This window comes from Pleurodeles waltl, chromosome 6, assembly GCF_031143425.1.
Source record: "Pleurodeles waltl isolate 20211129_DDA chromosome 6, aPleWal1.hap1.20221129, whole genome shotgun sequence".
Classification (NCBI taxonomy): Eukaryota; Metazoa; Chordata; class Amphibia; order Caudata; family Salamandridae; genus Pleurodeles; species Pleurodeles waltl.
The window spans coordinates 4,001,989-4,025,328 of NC_090445.1; the positions used below are offsets into that span (position 1 = coordinate 4,001,989).

At 47.8% G+C, this 23,340-nt stretch overlaps 1 protein-coding gene across 2 annotated transcripts in view; it reads left to right on the forward strand.

Moving 5' to 3' along the window:
• Window positions 1-23,272, forward strand: part of AK1 (adenylate kinase 1) — a 77,801-nt gene extending 54,529 nt beyond the window's left edge. For both annotated transcript variants that reach the window (XM_069236952.1, XM_069236951.1), the window contains 3 exons: window positions 1,515-1,631; window positions 17,441-17,632; window positions 22,929-23,272. In XM_069236952.1, the coding sequence (XP_069093053.1) occupies window positions 1,515-1,631; window positions 17,441-17,632; window positions 22,929-22,997 (378 nt within the window). In that variant the 3' untranslated portion in view covers window positions 22,998-23,272. The remainder of the gene's footprint in view (window positions 1-1,514; window positions 1,632-17,440; window positions 17,633-22,928) is intronic.
• The last annotated feature ends 68 nt before the right edge of the window (window positions 23,273-23,340 follow it).

Here is a 23,340-nt window from a genome sequence, read left to right on the forward strand (position 1 = left end):
CTGCAGTCCCTGGAAACATTTAAAGGTGAAAATTTGTTGTACTAGTTCAGTGAAACCAGATCTTGTTTTGTCCTGAAGAAGATCCTTGAAATAACTTATGTGGCCGAAACGCCAGCAAGCTTCTGCTTGTGCAATGCTACAGGGGTGCTGGGCCCAGCTAGGCCTGGGTGGAAGGGAGGTTAGTTCAGGGGGGCTGTTTTCCCTTTCGGGAGGGGGGACAGGAGCCTGTCCCATATGATATACAGGCAACAGGAGACTCCCCACAAGGCACAAGTTATTCAGATGCCCCTTCTGGTAGGCTGGCACCTCCCCCACATCACAGGAGAGACTACAGTGACCGCTGGGGGCTCAGGGTGGTGTGGGCACCTGGGGTAAGATGCTCCACTGAGGGATGGTGGGAGGAGCTGACGGGGACCCTTGCACCTGAACCTGTTGCCTGACCTCTCAGCTCTTCCTGTCGGTCTGAGGTTCCTAAATCCATCAGGCCCCCCACAGGGCAATTCTTTCTCTTTTGGTTCCTCTCCCTCGTTCATCTGTTTCCTACCCTTCTCCCTCTTCACCATCATCTCTGCCGTCCTCTTCTCTTCCTGGAGAAGTGTGGCTCAAGTGGAGAAGTGTGGCTCAATGGTTAGAGCAGCAGATCCTGAAGCAGAGATCTGGCTCAAGACCAGGGTTCAAGTCCCGCTTCAGCAGGTCTTGGGCTCAATTCCCTTGGACCAGATAATTCTCGCCTCGGTGCCTAATCTAATTCATGGGTCCCACTCTGCAACTCTGGGCAATAGCTTGCTTAATCTCCACAACGGCCCCAACAGCGCTTGGATGCCTGGCTTCACCCTGGGGGTGCTCAGGAGTGGGTGCCTCACAGGGAAAAGCCAGGAGGGGTTCCATAGCGGTATGAGTACAGCGCCTTGAGACCCTAACGGGTGAGTAGTGCGCTATACAAGTGCTAATTTACATTTACATTCCTATCCCTGGCTTGTCCCTCCCGGGGATCCTGTCACTTTTTCTCCTTCTCTTATGCCTTCTGCTTCGCTCTCTGTTTTCCCTCTTTTTCTCTCTCCTACTTTCTAATTTCACTGTTTCTCTCTCTCTACCCCCTCTCTCTCTTTCTACTCCTCTTTCGTGTCTCTCACGCTATTCTTTTCTCTGTGCCCGTCGCTCTCTCTTGTGTCTCCTCTCTTCCTACTCATTCCTTCCTCCCTCTCTCTGTCTGTCTCTCGCATTCTCTCTTTCCGCCCTCTCTCTCTCTCTCTCCCCCACTTCTTCTCTCTGATCCCTCTCTCCCTCCCCCACTCTCTCTTTCTGCCCTCTCACTCTGTCTCCATCCCTCTCCCCCTCTCTCTCACCCACCTCTGACCTCCTCTATCTCCCTCTCCTTTCTCTCTGTCTCCCCCCCTCTCTCTCTCCTTCTCTCTCCCTCCTCTCACCTATTTCTCTTTCTCTACCTTCTGTCTCTCCCTCCTTCTCTCCTCCCCCCCCTCAGCCCTGTGACCACCTCTTCTCTTCCTCCACAGGACACGGTGCTGGAGATGCTGAGAGATGCAATGGTGGCCAAGGCCAATGAGTCTTCGGGGTTCCTCATCGACGGCTACCCCCGAGATGTGCAGCAGGGACACGAGTTTGAAAAGAAGGTGCGGACCGGTGGGGGGTGGAGGGGTGGGGGTATTTTAGATACCTTCTTGGAAGGAGGAAAGGTCTGAGAACATGACTTGCTTCTAAGAATGTTTGCGGCTTGTCGTGCAGTAGATTCACATGCGCCCGACCCGACTCCCCAGATATGAGCTCTGCATGACACATGCTTCATAGACCATCTTTATTTATTATTCTACCTATGGTATTTTCTCAGTTACACAAACGTTACACATTAGCCACTTGTCAGAAACAAAATCGGAGAAACCATCTGCGCCCTGGTTTCAGGAAAGGTATCACGAGTCACCTCGAAACCAAATCCTCTTCTTAGAAGAAAATTAATTTGAAACTCCAAGCCCAACACTAGATGCCGGAGTGTGTGCGGCGTGTGACCGACAGCGTAGCAAGCAGCAGTGATTCCAGCATGGCCGTCCCACCAGCCATAGTCTCCAAATAAAATATCACATCTTGTACTCCTGATGGGGCCTGTATCTTCTGTTACCAGCCCCCTTGTGCCGCTTAGAATAAACATCTTCATAGAGTAGAATTTTCACTCTGCCTTATTTATTATAAAGATTTCTCGCATAGGGGAGACCTATTGGCTTGGCCAATGCTTGTTTTCAGTTTTCCATTCCGACATTTTCACTGCTGTAATACTAAACAAAGGCTTCACTTTTGGAAAACTCTTTAAAAGAGTGTTGCGGTTACGTATGCCGTTACCTTCTGTCCTCTGTGCGCCGCCTCTCTCGGAGCCCAGCGTACTCTATGTCTCGAGCATGTTCACCCTGGAGCCTTACCGTAGTGTTTTTGGAAGCGGCCCACACCACGTCTCAAAGACCACAACCTCGCCTTTAAAGTCTTACTCCTGCAGCCTAACGATATCTAATCTTCTGCAGCTCATCTATCACTGCGCCAACCAGATGTATGAATTCACGCCCGCTGCACCAGAAATGACGCCGAATGCCTAATAATGTCACCTGCTGTCGTAGTTTGGACTCTTGCTCCAGGCAAGACTGCTGGTTCAAGGATGACAGTACTTATGATTGTAAGCGACTCTGCCTATCCTACAATAAGTTGCAGCCGTCATCCCAACCCTTCCGGCTCACTAGCAGCACCTCATCAAAAACGCAAATAGTGTAGGAGGCTGGACTGGCTTGTAGTGAGTACCAAGGGGTACTTGCACCTTGCACCAGGCCCAGTTATCCCTTATTAGTGTATAGGGTGTCTAGCAGCTTAGGCTGATAGATAATGGTAGCTTAGCAAAGCAGCTCAGGCTGAACTAGGAGACGTGTGAAGCTACTACAGTACCACTTAGTGTCATATGCACAATATCATAAGAAAACACAATACACAGTTATACTAAAAATAAAGGTACTTTATTTTTATGACAATATGCCAAAGTATCTTAGAGTGTACCCTCAGTAAGAGGATAGGAAATATACACAAGATATATATACACAATAGCAAAAATATGCAGTATAGTCTTAGAAAACAGTGCAAACAATGTATAATTACAATAGGATGCAATGGGGAAACATAGGGATAGGGGCAACACAAACCATATACTCCAAAAGTGGAATGTGAACCACGAATGGACCCCAAACCTATGTGACCTTGTAGAGGGTCGCTGGGACTATTAGAAAATAGTGAGAGTTAGAAAAATAACCCTCCCCAAGACCCTGAAAAGTGAGTGCAAAGTGCACCAAAGTTCCCCTAAGGACAAAATAGTCGTGTTAGAGGGAGAATGCAAGGAAAACACAAATCAGCAATGCAACAACGATGGATTCCTGTCTGAAGGTACCTGTGGAACAAGGGGACCAAGTCCAAAAGTCACAAGCAGCTCGGAGATGGGCAGATGCCCAAGAAATGCCAGCGGTTGGTGCAAAGAAGCTCTTACTAGGCTGAAGAACTGTGAATACTGCAGGAACGACAAGGGCTAGAGACTTCCCCTTTGGAGGATGGATCCCCCACGCCTTGGAGAGTCGTGCAGAAGTGTTTTCCCGCCGGACGGACGCCAACAAGCCTTGCTACACGCAAATCATGCGTTTGGCGTTTTTGGACGCTGCTGGGGCCCAGGAGGGACCAGGAGGTCGCAAATTGGACCTGCAGAGAGAGGGGACGTCGCGCAAGACAAGGAGACCTCACTGAAGCAGGTAGCTCCCGGAGAAGTGCCAGAAACAGGCACTACGAGGATGCGTGAAACGGTGCTCGCCGAAGTTGCACAAAGGAGTCCCACGTCGCCGGAGACCAACTTAGAAAGTCGTGCAATGCAGGTTAGAGTGCCGTGGACCCAGGCTTGGCTGTGCACGAAGGATTTCCGCCGGAAGTGCACAGGGGCCGGAGAAGCTTGCAAAGTCGCGGTTCCCAGCAATGCAGCCCAGCGAGGTGAGGCAAGGACTTACCTCCACCAAACTTGGGCTGAAGAGTCACTGGACTGTGGGGGTCACTTGGACGGTGTCGCTGGATTCGAGGGACCTCGCTCGTCGTGCTGAGAGGAGACCCAAGGGACCGGAGATGCAGCTTTTTGGTACCTGCGGTTGCAGGGGGAAGATTCCGTCGACCCACGGGAGATTTCTTCGGAGCTTCTGGTGCAGAGAGGAGGCAGACTACCCCCACAGCATGCACAAGCAGGAAAACAGTCGAGAAGGCGGCAGGATCAGCGTTACAGAGTTGCAGTAGTTGTCTTTGCTACTATGTTGCAGGTTTGCAGGCTTCCAGCGCGGTCAGCGGTCGATTCCTTATCAGAAGGTGAAGAGGGAGATGCAGAGGAACTCGGCTGAGCTCATGCATTCGTTATCTAAAGTTTCCCCAGAGACAGAGACCCTAAATAGCCAGAAAAGAGGGTTTGGCTACCTAGGAGAGAGGAAAGGCTACTAACACCTGAAGGAGCCTATCACAAGGAGTCTCTGACGTCACCTGGTGGCACTGGCCACTCAGAGCAGTCCAGTGTGCCAGCAGCACCTCTGTTTCCAAGATGGCAGAGGTCTGGAGCACACTGGAGGAGCTCTGGACACCTCCCAGGGGAGGTGCAGGTCAGGGGAGTGGTCACTCCCCTTTCCTTTGTCCAGTTTCGCGCCAGAGCAGGGGCTAAGGGGTCCCTGAACCGGTGTAGACTGGCTTATGCAGAATTGGGCACATCTGTGCCCAACAAAGCATTTCCAGAGGCTGGGGGAGGCTACTCCTCCCCTGCCTTCACACCATTTTCCAAAGGGAGAGGGTGTCACACCCTCTCTCAGAGGAAGTTCTTTGTTCTGCCATCCTGGGCCAGGCCTGGCTGGACCCCAGGAGGGCAGCTGCCTGTCTGAGGGGTTGGCAGCAGCAGCAGCTGCAGAGAAACCCCAGGAAGGGCAGTCTGGCAGTACCAGGGTCTGTGCTACAGACCACTGGGATCATGGAATTGTACCAACAATGCCAGGATGGCATAGAGGGGGCAATTCCATGATCATAGACATGTTACATGGCCATATTCGGAGTTACCATGGTGAAGCTACATATAGGTAGTGACCTATATGTAGTGCACGCGTGTAATGGTGTCCCCGCACTCACAAAGTTCAGTGAATTGGCTCTGAACAATGTGGGGGCACCTTGGCTAGTGCCAGGGTGCCCTCACACTAAGTAACTTTGCACCTAACCTTTACCAGGTAAAGGTTAGACATATAGGTGACTTATAAGTTACTTAAGTGCAGTGTAAAATGGCTGTGAAATAACGTGGACGTTATTTCACTCAGGCTGCAGTGGCAGGCCTGTGTAAGAATTGTCAGAGCTCCCTATGGGTGGCAAAAGAAATGCTGCAGCCCATAGGGATCTCCTGGAACCCCAATACCCTGGGTACCTCAGTACCATATACTAGGGAATTATAAGGGTGTTCCAGTAAGCCAATGTAAATTGGTAAAATTGGTCACTAGCCTGTTAGTGACAATTTGAAAGTAATGAGAGAGCATAACCACTGAGGTTCTGGTTAGCAGAGCCTCAGTGAGACAGTTAGGCACCACACAGGGAACATATACATGCACACCTATGAGCACTGGGGCCCTGTGTGACAGGGTCCCAGTGACACATACATATAGGCCACAAACCTATGAGCACTGGGGTCCTGACTAGCAGGATCCCAGTGACACATAACAACCATACTGAAAACATGGTGTTTTCACTATGAGCACTGAGGCCTGGCTATCAGGATCCCAGTGAGACAGTGAAAACAGTGACAAACACCCTGACATACACTCACAAACAGGCCAAAAGTGGGGGTAACAAGGCTAGAAAGAGGCTACCTTCTCACACAACCCCCCCCCAAACGAAGGACAATAAGGCTAACCTTGGCCAGTTGAGACTTTATTGTCTAAGTGGTGATAAGTAGAGAGTAGCTCTGCAATAGACTGGTTACTCCCTTTATCATCCACTATATGGTTACTTCCCTGTGGGGATGTAAACCACCCTGTTTGAAGTTTTTTAGCTAAGCAACAATGTGAAGATGTATTTTCAGAGTTTCTATCAGTAAGTTTTAGTTTAGAGCAGTGGGAATTGTCCACTGAACCTATTTGTAGTGATGGAAATGCCAGACAGGGATGCTGTCTCAGAAAAGCCATGGCTGGGCAAAAACTTTGTCCATTTGGCTGGAAGAGAGAACAGGGATGCTGTTTCTCTTGAGTTGGAGCAGGGCAGGGATGCTGTCCTATGAGCTCCACACTAGGGCAGGGATGCTGTCCTAAGTGTTGTGAGGCAGTACAGGGTTTCTGCACTAAAGTTTCTCTGGGAGGGTTGGAGGGATGCTCCATGTTAACTAAAATGGTGCTCTTTTTGTCACCAATGTTAGTTATCCCACAGAGAGGTACTTCCACCTCAGGGAGTCCAGCTTTGCCAGCTGATGATTCCCTTGGAACAGGTGCCACCCCAGGAGAGGTTTCTCCCACCACAGGAATAGTATCCTGAATGGTAGGGTGGTTAGGGGATACTGTGATACCCTTTTTACCTGTTGATGGAGAGGGATCCTGAGTTTTCAGGCCTTCTCTCCTTTGCTTTTTCATTTCACTTGAAATGAGAGGGAACAATTCCTCAGGGATGCCCAGCAATGGCTGCATGGGCATAAAACTCTACATCAGCCCAACCTGAGGCCTCTAGGTCATTACCTAAGAGACAGTCTACAGGTAAGCTAGGTGATACCACCACCTGCTTAGGGCCAGTAACTCCACCCCAACTAAACTGAATTATAGCTAAGGGAAGAAACTTAGTGGAGTTATGGACATCAATAATCTTATACTGTTGTCCAATGATGTGTTGTTCAGGAGGCACTAGGTTTTCAGTCACCAAAGTGAAACTGGCACCTGTGTCCCTGTAGGCCAAGGCCTCAACACCATTTATTGAAACTGTCTGCCTGTACTTATCCATTGTAAGGGGACAAGCAGCCAGTGTGGCAAGGCCAATGCCACTAGGTGTGACAGAAACTGTCTTGGGACTGATTACATCAGTTTCCACTATGGACCCATAAGTGAACCCAACTACACCCTTTGCTTGACTGTTGCCAGCAGTCCCACCACTAGTACCACTACTGCTAGGGGCACTAGAGCTTGATGTATTAGTGGTGGTAGGCTCAGGGGGTTTACCTGGACAGGACTTATCCCCTGGCCTATGGCCTCTGTTCTTACACACAAAGCACCAAGGCTTTTTAATGTGTGCAGGTTGGGAAGAAGAGGAAGAATTTGTTTTATCCCCACCCTCTGAAGAGTGTTTAAGATTTGAAGTGGGATCTTTGGTTTTACCCTTATCCCCATGCTTATCTTGAGATTTTTCACCATCTTTCTTCTTATTGCCATCTTTGTCACCCCCTGTATGAACTTTTCTGTTCACCCTTGTTCTGACCCATTTGTCTGCCTTCTTTCCCAATTCTTGGGGAGAGGTCAGATCAGAGTCTACCAGGTACTGGTGCAACAAATCAGACACACAATTATTAAGAATATGCTCTCTCAGGATTAAGTTATACAGGCTGTCATAATCAGTAACTTTACTGCCATGTAACCACCCCTCCAAGGCCTTCACTGCCTGGTCAATGAAATCAACCCAGTCTTGTGAAGACTCCTTTTTGGTATCTCTGAACTTTATCCTGTACTGTTCAGTGGTTAAGCCATAACCATCCAGGAGTGCATTCTTAAGAACTTGGAAATTGTTAGCATCATTTTCTTTTACAGTAAGGAGCCTATCCCTACCTTTTCCAGTAAATGATAGCCATAGGATAGCAGCCCACTGCTTTTGAGGGACATCCTGTACAGCACAGGCCCTCTCAAGTGCAGCAAACCACTTGTTAATGTCATCCCCCTCCTTGTAAGGGGGAACTATCTTATGCAGATTCCTGGAATCATGCTCTTTTGCAGGATGACTATGGGGAATACTGCTGCTGCCACCATGGGTATCTAAACCCATTTTCTGTCTTTCCCTCTCTATTTCTAAAGACTGTCTATCCAAATCCAGCTGTTGCTTCTTGAGCTTCAGTCTGGTTTGCTCCACTCTCAATCTATTGAGCTCCCTTTCTAACAATCTGTCATCAGGGTGGGTGGGAGGGACATTTCTAGATACAGAGGTATGATGGGAATGAACAGAAGGAGACCTGTCCCTTACAGAGGGCACCCTAACAGCTTGGCTACCAGTATAATGTGAGAGCACATCATCAGTATGATGTGATTCAACCTCTGTACCAACTATGCTAGACTGTCTAGTAATGGGCAGGCTGAGAAGTTTCTTTCCTGAACCTTTTCCTGGGGGAGTCCCTGGATCAGATTGAGAACCATTAGCTACTTTTTCTACAGATTGGGCACTTATGGCCTTATCCTGTACTCTAAGCATATTAATTAACAGTTCTAAGGAAGGATTCTTCCCTACACTCAAACCTCTCTCTATGCAGAGACTCCTTGCTCCTTTCCAGCTAAGGTGATCATATGCAAGTTTGGACAGTTCAACTTTTTGGCCTGTGCCAGACATTTTTAGAGAGTTAAAGTGATAGACAAAGAGAAAAAAGTTTTCAGAACTTTTTGGAAAGACAGAAAAAAACTTTTTAAACTTTTAAGAACTTTTTGAAAGTTTAGGAGTACTTTTCAGCACTTAGAAAAGAGTGAAAAGAGGAAATGCAAAACTTTTTGGCTATGTGTATATACACTGACCTTGTTTTGTATATTTTTCTCTTATGAAAAGTACAATGACAAGAGTGGTAAGTAGTCTCAAGCACTTATCCCACCACTGCACAACCAATGTAGGAGGCTGGACTGGCTTGTAGTGAGTACCAAGGGGTACTTGCACCTTGCACCAGGCCCAGTTATCCCTTATTAGTGTATAGGGTGTCTAGCAGCTTAGGCTGATAGATAATGGTAGCTTAGCAAAGCAGCTCAGGCTGAACTAGGAGACGTGTGAAGCTACTACAGTACCACTTAGTGTCATATGCACAATATCATAAGAAAACACAATACACAGTTATACTAAAAATAAAGGTACTTTATTTTTATGACAATATGCCAAAGTATCTTAGAGTGTACCCTCAGTAAGAGGATAGGAAATATACACAAGATATATATACACAATAGCAAAAATATGCAGTATAGTCTTAGAAAACAGTGCAAACAATGTATAATTACAATAGGATGCAATGGGGAAACATAGGGATAGGGGCAACACAAACCATATACTCCAAAAGTGGAATGTGAACCACGAATGGACCCCAAACCTATGTGACCTTGTAGAGGGTCGCTGGGACTATTAGAAAATAGTGAGAGTTAGAAAAATAACCCTCCCCAAGACCCTGAAAAGTGAGTGCAAAGTGCACCAAAGTTCCCCTAAGGACAAAATAGTCGTGTTAGAGGGAGAATGCAAGGAAAACACAAATCAGCAATGCAACAACGATGGATTCCTGTCTGAAGGTACCTGTGGAACAAGGGGACCAAGTCCAAAAGTCACAAGCAGCTCGGAGATGGGCAGATGCCCAAGAAATGCCAGCGGTTGGTGCAAAGAAGCTCTTACTAGGCTGAAGAACTGTGAATACTGCAGGAACGACAAGGGCTAGAGACTTCCCCTTTGGAGGATGGATCCCCCACGCCTTGGAGAGTCGTGCAGAAGTGTTTTCCCGCCGGATGGACGCCAACAAGCCTTGCTACACGCAAATCATGCGTTTGGCGTTTTTGGACGCTGCTGGGGCCCAGGAGGGACCAGGAGGTCGCAAATTGGACCTGCAGAGAGAGGGGACGTCGCGCAAGACAAGGAGCCCTCACTGAAGCAGGTAGCACCCGGAGAAGTGCCAGAAACAGGCACTACGAGGATGCGTGAAACGGTGCTCGCCGAAGTTGCACAAAGGAGTCCCACGTCGCCGGAGACCAACTTAGAAAGTCGTGCAATGCAGGTTAGAGTGCCGTGGACCCAGGCTTGGCTGTGCACGAAGGATTTCCGCCGGAAGTGCACAGGGGCCGGAGAAGCTTGCAAAGTCGCGGTTCCCAGCAATGCAGCCCAGCGAGGTGAGGCAAGGACTTACCTCCACCAAACTTGGGCTGAAGAGTCACTGGACTGTGGGGGTCACTTGGACGGTGTCGCTGGATTCGAGGGACCTCGCTCGTCGTGCTGAGAGGAGACCCAAGGGACCGGAGATGCAGCTTTTTGGTACCTGCGGTTGCAGGGGGAAGATTCCGTCGACCCACGGGAGATTTCTTCGGAGCTTCTGGTGCAGAGAGGAGGCAGACTACCCCCACAGCATGCACAAGCAGGAAAACAGTCGAGAAGGCGGCAGGATCAGCGTTACAGAGTTGCAGTAGTCGTCTTTGCTACTATGTTGCAGGTTTGCAGGCTTCCAGCGCGGTCAGCGGTCGATTCCTTATCAGAAGGTGAAGAGGGAGATGCAGAGGAACTCGGCTGAGCTCATGCATTCGTTATCTAAAGTTTCCCCAGAGACAGAGACCCTAAATAGCCAGAAAAGAGGGTTTGGCTACCTAGGAGAGAGGAAAGGCTACTAACACCTGAAGGAGCCTATCACAAGGAGTCTCTGACGTCACCTGGTGGCACTGGCCACTCAGAGCAGTCCAGTGTGCCAGCAGCACCTCTGTTTCCAAGATGGCAGAGGTCTGGAGCACACTGGAGGAGCTCTGGACACCTCCCAGGGGAGGTGCAGGTCAGGGGAGTGGTCACTCCCCTTTCCTTTGTCCAGTTTCGCGCCAGAGCAGGGGCTAAGGGGTCCCTGAACCGGTGTAGACTGGCTTATGCAGAATTGGGCACATCTGTGCCCAACAAAGCATTTCCAGAGGCTGGGGGAGGCTACTCCTCCCCTGCCTTCACACCATTTTCCAAAGGGAGAGGGTGTCACACCCTCTCTCAGAGGAAGTTCTTTGTTCTGCCATCCTGGGCCAGGCCTGGCTGGACCCCAGGAGGGCAGCTGCCTGTCTGAGGGGTTGGCAGCAGCAGCAGCTGCAGAGAAACCCCAGGAAGGGCAGTCTGGCAGTACCAGGGTCTGTGCTACAGACCACTGGGATCATGGAATTGTACCAACAATGCCAGGATGGCATAGAGGGGGCAATTCCATGATCATAGACATGTTACATGGCCATATTCGGAGTTACCATGGTGAAGCTACATATAGGTAGTGACCTATATGTAGTGCACGCGTGTAATGGTGTCCCCGCACTCACAAAGTTCAGTGAATTGGCTCTGAACAATGTGGGGGCACCTTGGCTAGTGCCAGGGTGCCCTCACACTAAGTAACTTTGCACCTAACCTTTACCAGGTAAAGGTTAGACATATAGGTGACTTATAAGTTACTTAAGTGCAGTGTAAAATGGCTGTGAAATAACGTGGACGTTATTTCACTCAGGCTGCAGTGGCAGGCCTGTGTAAGAATTGTCAGAGCTCCCTATGGGTGGCAAAAGAAATGCTGCAGCCCATAGGGATCTCCTGGAACCCCAATACCCTGGGTACCTCAGTACCATATACTAGGGAATTATAAGGGTGTTCCAGTAAGCCAATGTAAATTGGTAAAATTGGTCACTAGCCTGTTAGTGACAATTTGAAAGTAATGAGAGAGCATAACCACTGAGGTTCTGGTTAGCAGAGCCTCAGTGAGACAGTTAGGCACCACACAGGGAACATATACATGCACACCTATGAGCACTGGGGCCCTGTGTGACAGGGTCCCAGTGACACATACATATAGGCCACAAACCTATGAGCACTGGGGTCCTGACTAGCAGGATCCCAGTGACACATAACAACCATACTGAAAACATGGTGTTTTCACTATGAGCACTGAGGCCTGGCTATCAGGATCCCAGTGAGACAGTGAAAACAGTGACAAACACCCTGACATACACTCACAAACAGGCCAAAAGTGGGGGTAACAAGGCTAGAAAGAGGCTACCTTCTCACAAATAGTAAACGGTGATTTGTGGCAGCCTTTATGCATGGACTCGAGAATAAGACATCCCAGTGAGTATTGTGGTTAAACGGAGATTACCCCTTTCTCACAGATATATCATGTTTTAACCAAACACAGGCAATAACGAAGGTGCGGTAAAGTTTCAATAGTTTTTATTTTAACGCAACTGCAATCTGCGATATGTTGCATGGGCTGCAATGATTAGGATAATGAACAGTGCGAGGAACAGAATGGTAAAGACGAGAGTCAATAATACGAAGACCCCCACCATCTTGCAATATCATGAAATAACATGAGGTGTGTTAAACCTCAACCTGCCAATGCCATGTCTGTGAGAAGAGCCCCCCCCCCACCCTTGTTACCTTGGAATGAGGTCTCTAGCTCAGACTTCGTAGGGACACAAAGACTGGGTCAGTGTCAAGGTGACATGCAGCATCAATAGCAACGATGGCGTCTGGTCGGAATCCCTCTGACTATCCGGTAAAGTGAGGAGTATTTATAAAGATCTACTTGGACCCCTGACGTAGGTTGTTCCCAAACAATAGATAACAGAAATGCTTGGGACGGTAATTAATGTAAACAATTCCCTCGCAAGCGTGAAGAGGGAAAGTGCCTAATGTGAACACCTACAGTTTGTTTGTCTTCGTCACTTGATATTGATGCCTTAGCGCAGTGGCACTGATAACAGGAATCTAAAACATGGGCCTAACTAGAAACAAGGCAGCCATCTTAAAAGATATAATTAAATAAATGCACTACAACCAAGCAAGTCAAGGAGGGTAAAAGTCACCAGGTGACGGGGGACCGCGTCTGCAAGCCAAAGGCTGAGATAACCCCTGTTTCTCATTAAAATGAACTAGGATTCACTACACTATCACAGGGAGTGTGCTGTGAAGGCATTAGATAGCCTGATTAGGCGCACAGGTCTAATCCCAATAACCAACATTAATCACTGAAACAACCACTAACCGTGTACTCCGGGGAACGTGCTGGCCAGCGTACAGCTCCTGAACGCCACATCAGGGTTATCATCAGCAGAACATGCAATAACAATTAACTGTATCACCTCCCAGACTCCGGGTAATACAAAAATACATTGAGGACTGGGGCTACCATGATATTGTCAGCACCATACACAGTAGCGATACAATATATCACCCTCCAGACTCCAGCTAATACAGTAACACTCCCAGTCTGTGGGGTATCATCTGCACCACATGCAATAACACTACAATATATCACCCTTTAGGCTCCATCTTATACCATAACACTCCACAGTCTGAGATGCATCATCAGCACCACATGCAATAACACTACAATATATCACCCTCTGGGCTCCCGCTAATACCATAGCAATCCGCGGTCTCAGAGGTATCACCAATAGCCCATGCAATAACAATACAATATATCACCCCCTGGGCTCTCGCTAATACCATAGCACTCCGCCGTCTGAGAGGTATCATCAGCACCACATGCAATAACAAGACAATAGCTCACCCTTTAGGCTTCATCTAATACCATAACACTCCACAGTCGGAGAGGTTTCACCAGCACGATATGCAATAACACTACAACATATCACACTCTGTGCTCTCGCTAATACCATAACACTCCGCGGTCTGAGGGGTATCATCAGCACCACTTGCAATAACAGTACAATATTTCACCCTTTAGTCTCCCGTTAATACCATAGCACTCCGCGGTCTCAGAGGTATCACCAACAGCACATGCAATAACAATACAATATATCACCCCCTGGGCTCTTGCTAATACCATAGCACTCTGCGGTCTGTGGGATATCACCAGCACCACATACAGTAACAATACAATATATCACCCTCTGGGCTCCCGCTAATACCATAGCACTCCGCGGTCTCAGAGGTATCACCAACAGCACATGCAATAACAATACAAAATGTCACCCCTTAGACTCCCACTAATACCATAACACTCCCAGTCTGTGGGATATGATCAGCTCCACATGCAATAACAATACAATATATCACCCTTTAGGCTTCATCTAATACCATAACAATCCACAGTCTGAGCGGTATCATTAGCACCATATGCAATAACAATACAATAGATCACCCTTTAGGCTCCATCTAATACCATAACACTCCACAGACTGAGAGGTATCACCAGCACCACATGCAATAACAATACAATATAACACCCTCTGGGCTCTCGCTAATACCATAGCACTCCGTAGTCTGAGAGGTACCATCAGCACCACATGCAGTAACAGTACAATATTTCACCCCTTACACTCTCACTAATACCATAACACTCCACAGTCTGAGAGGTATCATCAGCACCATATGCAATAACAATACAATATATCACCCTCTGGGCTTTCGCTAATACCATAACACTCCGCGGTCTGAGATGTATCATCAGCACCACATGCATAACAGTACAATATTTCACCCGTTAGACTTCTGCTAATACCATAGCAATCCGCGGTCTGAGAGGTATCACCAGCACCACATGCAATAACAATACAATATATCACCCTCTGGGCTTTCGCTAATACCATAACACTCCGCGGTCTGAGATGTATCATCAGCACCACATGCATAACTGTACAATATTTCACCCCTTAGACTTCTGCTAATACCATAGCAATCCGCGGTCTGAGAGGTATCACTAGCACCACATGCAATAACAATACAATATATCACCCTCTGGGCTCTCGCTAATACCATAGCACTCCGCGGTCTGAGAGGTATCATCAGCACCACATGCAATAACAGTACAATATTTCACCCCTTAGACTTCTGCTAATACCATAGCACTCCGCGGTTTGAGAGGTATCACCAGCACCACATGCAATAACAATACAATATATCACCTTCTGGGCTCTCGCTAATACCATAGCACGCCGCGGTCTGAGAGGTATCATCAGCACCACATGCAATAACAGTACAATATTTCACCCCTTAGACTTCTGCTAATACCATAGCACTCCGCGGTCTGAGAGGTATCACCAGCACCACATGCAATAACAGTACAATATTTCACCCCTTAGACTTCCGCTAATACCATAACACTCTATGGTCTGAGGGGTATCATGAGATCATCAGCACCGTAACAGTATAATATACCACCCTCCAGACTCTGGCTAGTACATAACACTCCGCGGTCTGAGAGGTATCATCAGCACCACATGCAATAACAGTACAATATTTTACCCCTTAGACTCCCACTAATTCCATAGCACTCTGAGAGGTATCATCAGCACCACATGCAATAACAGTACAATATTTCACCGCTTAGACTCCCACTAATTCCATAGCACTCCGCAGTCGGAGAGGTATCACCAGCACCACATGCAGTAACAATACAACATATCACCCTTTTGGCTCCATCTAATACCATAACACTCCGCGGTCTGAGAGGTATCATCAGCACCACATACAATAACACTACAATATATCACCCTCTGGGCTCTCGCTAATACCATAACACTCCGCGGTCTGAGCGGTATCATCACCACCACGTGCAATAACAATGCAATATTTCGCCCCTTAGACTTCCGCTAATACCTTAGCACTCTGTGGTCGGAGGGGTATCATGAGATCATCAGCACCATAGCAGTAACAGTATAATATATCACCCTCCAGACTCTGGCTAGTACCATAATACTCCGCGGTCTGAGAGTTATCATTAGCACCACATGCAATAACAGTACAATATTTTACCCCTTAGACTCCCACTAATTCCATAGCACTCTGAGAGGTATCATCAGCACCACATGCAATAACAGTACAATATTTTACCCCTTAGACTCCCACTAATTCCATAGCACTCTGAGAGGTATCATCAGCACCACATGCAATAACAGTACAATATTTCACTGCTTAGACTCCCACTAATTCCATAGCACTCCGCAGTCTGAGAGGTATCATCAGCACCACATGCAGAAACAATACAACATTTCACCCTTTAGGCTCCATCTAATACCATAACACTCCACAGTCTGAGAGGTATCATCAGCACCATATGCAATAACAATACAATATATCACCCTCTGGGCTCTTGCTAATACCATAGCACTCCGCAATCTAAGAGGTATCATCAGCACCACATGCAGTAACAGTACAATATATCACCCTCTGGGCTCTTGATAATACCATTGCACTCCACGGTCCGAGAGGTAGTATCAGCACCACATGCAATAACAGTACAATATTTCACCCCTTAGACTCCCGCTAATACCATAGCACTCTGCGGTCTCAGAGGTATCACCAACAGCACATGCAATAACAATACAATTTATCACCCTCTGGGCTCTCGCTAATACCATAGCACTCTGCGGTCTGTGGGATATCACCAGCACCACATACAGTAACAATACAATATATCACCCTCTGGGCTCCCGCTAATACCATAATACTCCGTGGTCGGGGAAATATAATCAGCATCACATGCAATAACAATACATCACCCTTTGGTCTCCCACTAATACCATTACACTCCGCGGTCTGAGCGGTATTACCAGCACCACATGCAATAACAATACAATATATCACCCTCCAGGCTCCTGCTAATATCATAAAACTCAGTGTTTAAACCATCAATTGTAGTTCATGCAGAGAGCGTAATTATTTCCATATACTGCTTGACACGCTCACATAAGACAAAACTGCTATGGGTAATGTCCATCTACCAGTACTGTAGCAATTCATAGCAATAAACTAGATATCACCACCTGAGCAGACATGGAATAACTGAAGAGATCTGCGGCAGGACTGCGGCCAATGGATGGCTTTAATCTACACAGAAGGTCTCAACTAGTTACACACTAGGACTGTTTCTTGACATCTCACAATGACAATCAGATATAGGTTGATATTAACTTTGTCAGTCCCAGCAGATCTCTCCACCAGTCCCCCCTCTAAGGCACACCGGCTCAGGACCATAAACGTTAAACTAAATATCCCAGGATGGACAACCAGGCGCAGTAACCAGTCAAGTGGAATCGGCTGCGAAGAAACACTATAAAGGCAGCTGCGGAGCTGGTCAAGGGTGCCACCTTACAGAAAACCACAAACTGTGGACCTCTCTCTCTCTCTCGTAACCCCTTCACCTATCACACTGCTTAGCGCTGAGTCCCACAACACAGGAACCACATCCTGGTGGTCATCCTGCATGATATGGAAACATCCATATAGGCTCAAAACAAGGACGACACACTTCCAACCACACATCCTACAGGCAGAGGCATGCAACACATGTAGGCAAGTCCTTGTGTGCCACACCGGGGTAATAAACTCCATAGAAACGTTGCAATAAAATATAATACCATGTGAAGCAAACCTGCATGTTTGAATGGACTCCCATCAAGCCAAAGCAGGGATGGGTGAATAAATGATTGAATGAGTGAATGAAATGATTCATTTGTGTTTCTTGCCACAGATCGGTCCACCATCGCTGCTGCTCTACATCGATGTTCAGGCGGAGACAATGTTGAAGCGGCTCCTGAAGCGGGCCGAGACCAGTGGCCGAGCAGATGATAACGAACTGACCATTAAAACACGCCTGGAAACGTTCTACAAAGCTACAGAGCCCGTCATCGCTTTATACGACACCCGGGGTATAGTTCGAAAGGTATGCAATCCCTCTGCTCACCTTGCATTCTCTGGACCACAACTGATGTTTTCCCCACATATACATCTATCCCACCCCTTCCCTCACCTCATCCCTTCCACAGACCTCATCTCCTTCCTTCTCAAGACATCACCTCCTCCACACCTCACCTGCTCCCTTCTCCAGACCTCACCTCCTCCAGACCTCACCTCTTCCCTTCTGATCTTCCACTCTCCTGACCTTACCTCCTTCCAGAACTCACCTCCTTCCTTCTCCACACCTCACCTCTTCCAGAACTCACCTCCTTCCAGAACTCACCTCCTCCAGACCTCACCTCTTCCCTTATGATCTTACCTTCTCCCTTCTCCTTACGTCACCTCCTCCCACAACTCGCCTCCTCCCTTCTCCAGACCTCACCTCCTCCAGACCCTCACCTCTTCCCTTCTGATCTTACCTTCTCCCTTCTGACCTTACCTCCTTCCAGAACTCACCTCCTCCCTTCTCCACACCTCACCTCTTCCAGAACTCACCTCCTCCAGACCTCACCTCTTCCCTCTGATCTTACCTTCTCCCTTCTCCTGACCTCACCTCCTCCCACAACTCACCTCCTCCCTTCTCCAGACCTCATCTCCTCCAGACCTCACCTCTTCCCTTCTGATCTTATCTTCTCCCTTCTCCTGACCTTACCTCCTTCCAAAACTCACCTCCTCCCTTCTCCACACCTCACCTCTTCCAGACCTCACCTCCTTCCTTCTCCAGACCTCCCTTCATCCACTTTCTTCTTCAGACCTCATCTCCTTCCTTCTCAAGACTTCACCTCCTCCACATCTCACCTCCTCCCTTCTCCAGACCTCACCTCTTCCTTTCTGATCTTCCCTTCTCCCTTCTCCTGACCTTACTTCCTTCCAGAACTCGCCCCCTCTTTTCTCCAGACCTCACCTCCTGCAGACCTCACCTCTTCCCTTTGATCTTACCTTCTCCCTTCTCCTGACCTCACCTCCTCCCACAACTCACCTCTTCCCTTCTCCAGGCCTCATCTCCTCCAGACCTCACCTCTTCCCCTTTGATCTTATCTTTTCCCTTCTCCTGACCTTACCTCCATCTAGACCTCACCTCCTCCCTTCTCCACACCTCACTTCTTCCAGAATTCACTTCCTCCCTTCTCCAGACCTCCCTTCTTCCCCTCCTCTCTTCTCCAGACCTCATCCCCTTCCTTCTCAAGACTTCACCTCCTCCACACCTCACCTCCTCCCTTCTCCCAACCTTACCTCTTCCAGACCTCAACTCCTCCAGACCTCACCTCTTCAGACCTCACCTCTTCCCTTCTGATCTTACCTTCTCCTGACCTTACCTCCTTCCAGAACTCACCTCCTCCCTTCTCCACACCTCACTTCTTCCAGAACTCACCTCCTTCCAGAACTCACCTCCTCCAGACCTCACCTCTTCCCTTCTGATCTTACCTTCTCCCGACCTTACCTCCTTCCAGAACTCACCTACTCCCTTCTCCACACCTCACATCTTCCAGTAATCACCTCCTTCCAGAATTCACCTCCTCCAGACCTCACCTGTTCCCTTCTGATCTTACCTTCTCCCTTCTCCTGACAATGTCGAGACGGGGCCACTCACCTGAAAAGCAGGATGTCTGCAGGGATGATGGTATGCCCCCCAACCTCCTGGAACACCTCTCAGCACTTCCTGGTGGACACAGAAACCCCGGCAAGTGTCCCAGAAGGAAAGGATGAGTGGAAGAGAAGGAGACAAAACACTGCCATGTCTTGCCGGTCCAGCCAGGCACCCTGGCCCGTATTTATACTTTTTTTGCGCCACATTTGCATCTTTTTTTGACGCAAAAACGACGCAAACTTGCAAAATACCATTGTATTTTGTAGGTTTGCGCCGTTTTGCGTAAAAAAAGCGGCGCAAATGCGGTGCTAAAAAAAGTATAAATACGGGCCCCTGTATCTTCGGTGGGGCCAGGTCGGTGTGACAGAGTGGTAGTAGAGTTAGTGCACTCAACTTCCTTGAAACTGAATCCCTCTTTCTGATATGGGCACAGGAGGGGTAGAAGAACACCCGGATGCTCCAGCACTTTTCTTGGATAATAATAACTTTACCAAAAACCCAAACTGAGAACCATAACAATAAGTACTGCAACACTAGGGCTGGCTTCACAGAGATCCACTGTTGCACACTACAATTAATACTGTGGTTGCACTTATCATGCTCTAGAAAGACAAACATGTGCATTGATTATATCATATATAACTTTCCTGCATGCATAGGGTTAAACTAAATGGAACAAAAACAATCGAAGAAATACAAATGTCCACTCTGGGTTTAAACAGTTAGGCTGGCACAGTTTGGTTTGGTTTCACTGTATGTGTGAAAACCCATCAAAAGCAAATTCTTCATACCTGAAACACAGGCATGAATGACACAATTTATATCCAAGAGTTATGCTATTAGAGAAAGACCAGTCACGTAATTCTCTTTTAAAATTGCACTGTCACTTTTTGTAGTACTTGAGCTCAAGCAGATTTTGTGAAGCACATTTAGGCAAGTAACTACTATAATAATCTAGAATGTTCAGAAGTGCATTTTTCTCTTCAAGATAAGCGCTCTGCCAAAATACGAGGTCTGAAAAACACGAGTTCTAGGAAAGCACAGCGCTCAAAGAACAAACTCCCTGGAGAATACTAGAGACTTAGCTGCAGTCTTTTCTGGAGTGCTGGAGGAATGCCTGGTGTCAGCTGGTACAGGAACGAAGAAAAGAATGCTTCAAAAGTCCTGAATACGAGGATGACAGCCGGGGCTGGACTGCCAAATCAGATGCTGAGATCAGGAAGCAAAACAAAGCCAAACATGGAGGCATGCTTCACTCTGCTATTTATAGCCAATCAGGAAAGCAGTTCAGTTTACACATGTGGACGAGTCACCACACCCAATTAGAAGCACATGTCTACACCACACCCAATTAGAAGCACATGTCTACACCTGCTCACGTTAGCAAACAAGCATTGGTAAAACAAGCATTGATAAAAACCAACTGTGTAACACAGCACATTATGTTTACTTAGAAACATGAAGGTTTAACCAAGAACAGAGATATGATTTAACCCTAATCCCTGGGATGCTGACAGATAACGCAGGAGGCACCTTGGGGATTCCCAACAGTCCTCCCCACCAAGGACCCTCCCAAAGGGCAGGGCTTAGAAGGGTGCAGGAGATGGAATTTTTTAGTAAGACGTGGAGCATGAACTGTGGACGCAGGTTCCCAGGAATTGTCCTCACGCCCATAGCCTTTCTAATCCAATAAATAGTGTAGAAATCGGGGGTTTAATTTTCTGGATCCTGCAAGATGGAGATTTTTTTATGAGAGCCACACCTGATCTCCTATCTGATAAGAGGGAGCAGGTCTCCTTTTGTCTGCTTGTTTTTTACTTGAGCATGGTAGAATTTAAAATGATGTTGTACTTGCTTTTGAATCTCCTGTAACTCTTTATGGTGTTTCTGTACTGATGGGACTCTTGTGGACGTTTGGGACCCAGTTATAGGTAGCATTCTTGGGTGCAGACCAAACAAACAGTAAAATGGGAATACTCCTGTAGCCATGAGGACACTATTGATATATATAAATTCAACAAGAGGTAAAGCCTTATCCCACTCAGTACACCATGTGTCAATTTAACCTCTCAGGATTTGCTTCAGTGATTGATTGGCACGTTCCGTCTGCCCATCCGTTTGTGGATGATATGCAGAGGACAAACGGTCGTCCATACTGACAGAGGAACAGAAGCTACGCCAAAACCGTGATATAAATTGGGGGCACGATCCGAAACAATTGTGGTGGTCAACCCATGAAGCCGTACAATGTGTTGGACAAACAAATCAGAGAGCTTGGCTTGGAAGCCGTAGGGAGGCATTTTATTGGAACAAAATGAGCCATTTTAGTTAGGTAATCTACAACCACCCATATGACAGTGTGTCCATTGGAAGCTGGGAGATCAGAAATAAAATCCATACTTATGGTATGCCATGAGTCCCACAACTCCCCTCCTCCCTTCTCCAGACCTCGTCTCCTCCAGACCTCACCTCTTTCCTTCTGATCTTACCTTCTCCCTTTTCCTGACCTTACCTTCTTCCAGAACTCACCTCCTCCCTTCCTCACACCTCACCTCTTTCAGAACTCACCTCCTTCCTTCCTTCAACCTCACCTCTTCCAGAACTCACTTCCTCCCTTCTCCAGACATCCCTTCCTCCCCTTCTCTCTTCTCCAGACCTCATCTCCTTCGTTTTCAAGACTCCACCTCCTCCACACCTCGTGTCCTCCCTTCTCCAGACCTCACCCATTCCCTTCTCCAGACATCACTGTCTCCCTTTGAAGATAGGGGATCATGGGATATAGAGGCGGGGCATGATTCGGAGCATAGAGAGGATGAAAGGCGGGGACCTTAGGTGACAACACCGAGAGGAGCATGGAGGGGATCACCAAACAGTACGCATGGGACAGCTGGTGACAGTATAATGAAGAGGATCATGGAAGGGAATAGGGCATGAGAAACATAAAGTGGAGCGTGGAGGGCATTAGGGAGGGGATCATGAAATGGAAAGCATGAGAAAGAACATGGATGGGATCATGAGACAGGATCACAGGATGGTGAAGCGGGGTGCATGATTCAGAGCATGGAGGAGATCAAAGGAGGGGATCATAGTACAGATTATTTGAGTTCATGGGATGGGACTTAGAGGTGATTATAAGAGGAGATCATGGGACACAGAAGAGGAGTTCACGGGACGAAGCATGGAGGGGATTGTAGGAGGCAATCATGGGATCGATAAGCAGAGCATATGACACAAAGCATGGAGGGGAGTGTAAAAGGTGGGAATCATAAGACAGAGAATTCAGGTTCATGAGATGAAGCTTGGAGATAATCATAGGAGGGGATCATGTGATGGTAAAGCGGGATTGATGAGACAGAGCTTGGAGAGGATGATTGGAGGGGACCCCGGGATTGCAAAGCGGGATTCATGGGATGGACCTTGGAGGTAATCATCGGAGGGGGTCATAGGACGGAAAAGCAGAATTCATGAGACGGAGCTTGGAGGGGTTCACTGGAGGGGATCATGGAACTGACAAGTGAGATTCATGGGACGGACCTTGGAGGGGCTCTTAGGAGGGGATCATGTGACAGAGAAGTGGGATTCATATGATGGAGCATAGAGGGGATCATAGGTCAGACATTAAAGAAGTTTGTGAGAGGAACATGACAAAGACTGCCCCTCTGACCAGGACTGTGGATATCTTTGTCTCCTGCAGATCAACGCAGAGGGTTCTGTGGATCAGGTATTCCAGCAGGTGAGCGCAGCTTTGGACGCCCTCAAATAAGAAAGAAAAGGTGACTCTCTACATGCCGAAACCATCTGCCCCCCAAACACCCAAGATTCCCCTTCTGACTCACTTCCTTACTGGCGAGAACCATGAAACCTGCTGCCCGCCTACCTCAGCATTACAGAAGTTGTACGCTCCATACTCCCTTGAACTATCTGCTGCTTGTGTCAGTCTGAGCAATGCCCACCACGTTGGACAACCCCCGAAAGGCGTGGCCTGGATCGGACAGCTTGTTTCCAGTTTCTTTGACTGTAAAAGTGAGACAAAAACCAGTCTAGTGTCTGTGTCTTTTCTGATGTAGTTTTATGCTTTACTGGGCTGGTTTTTATACTTGATTACT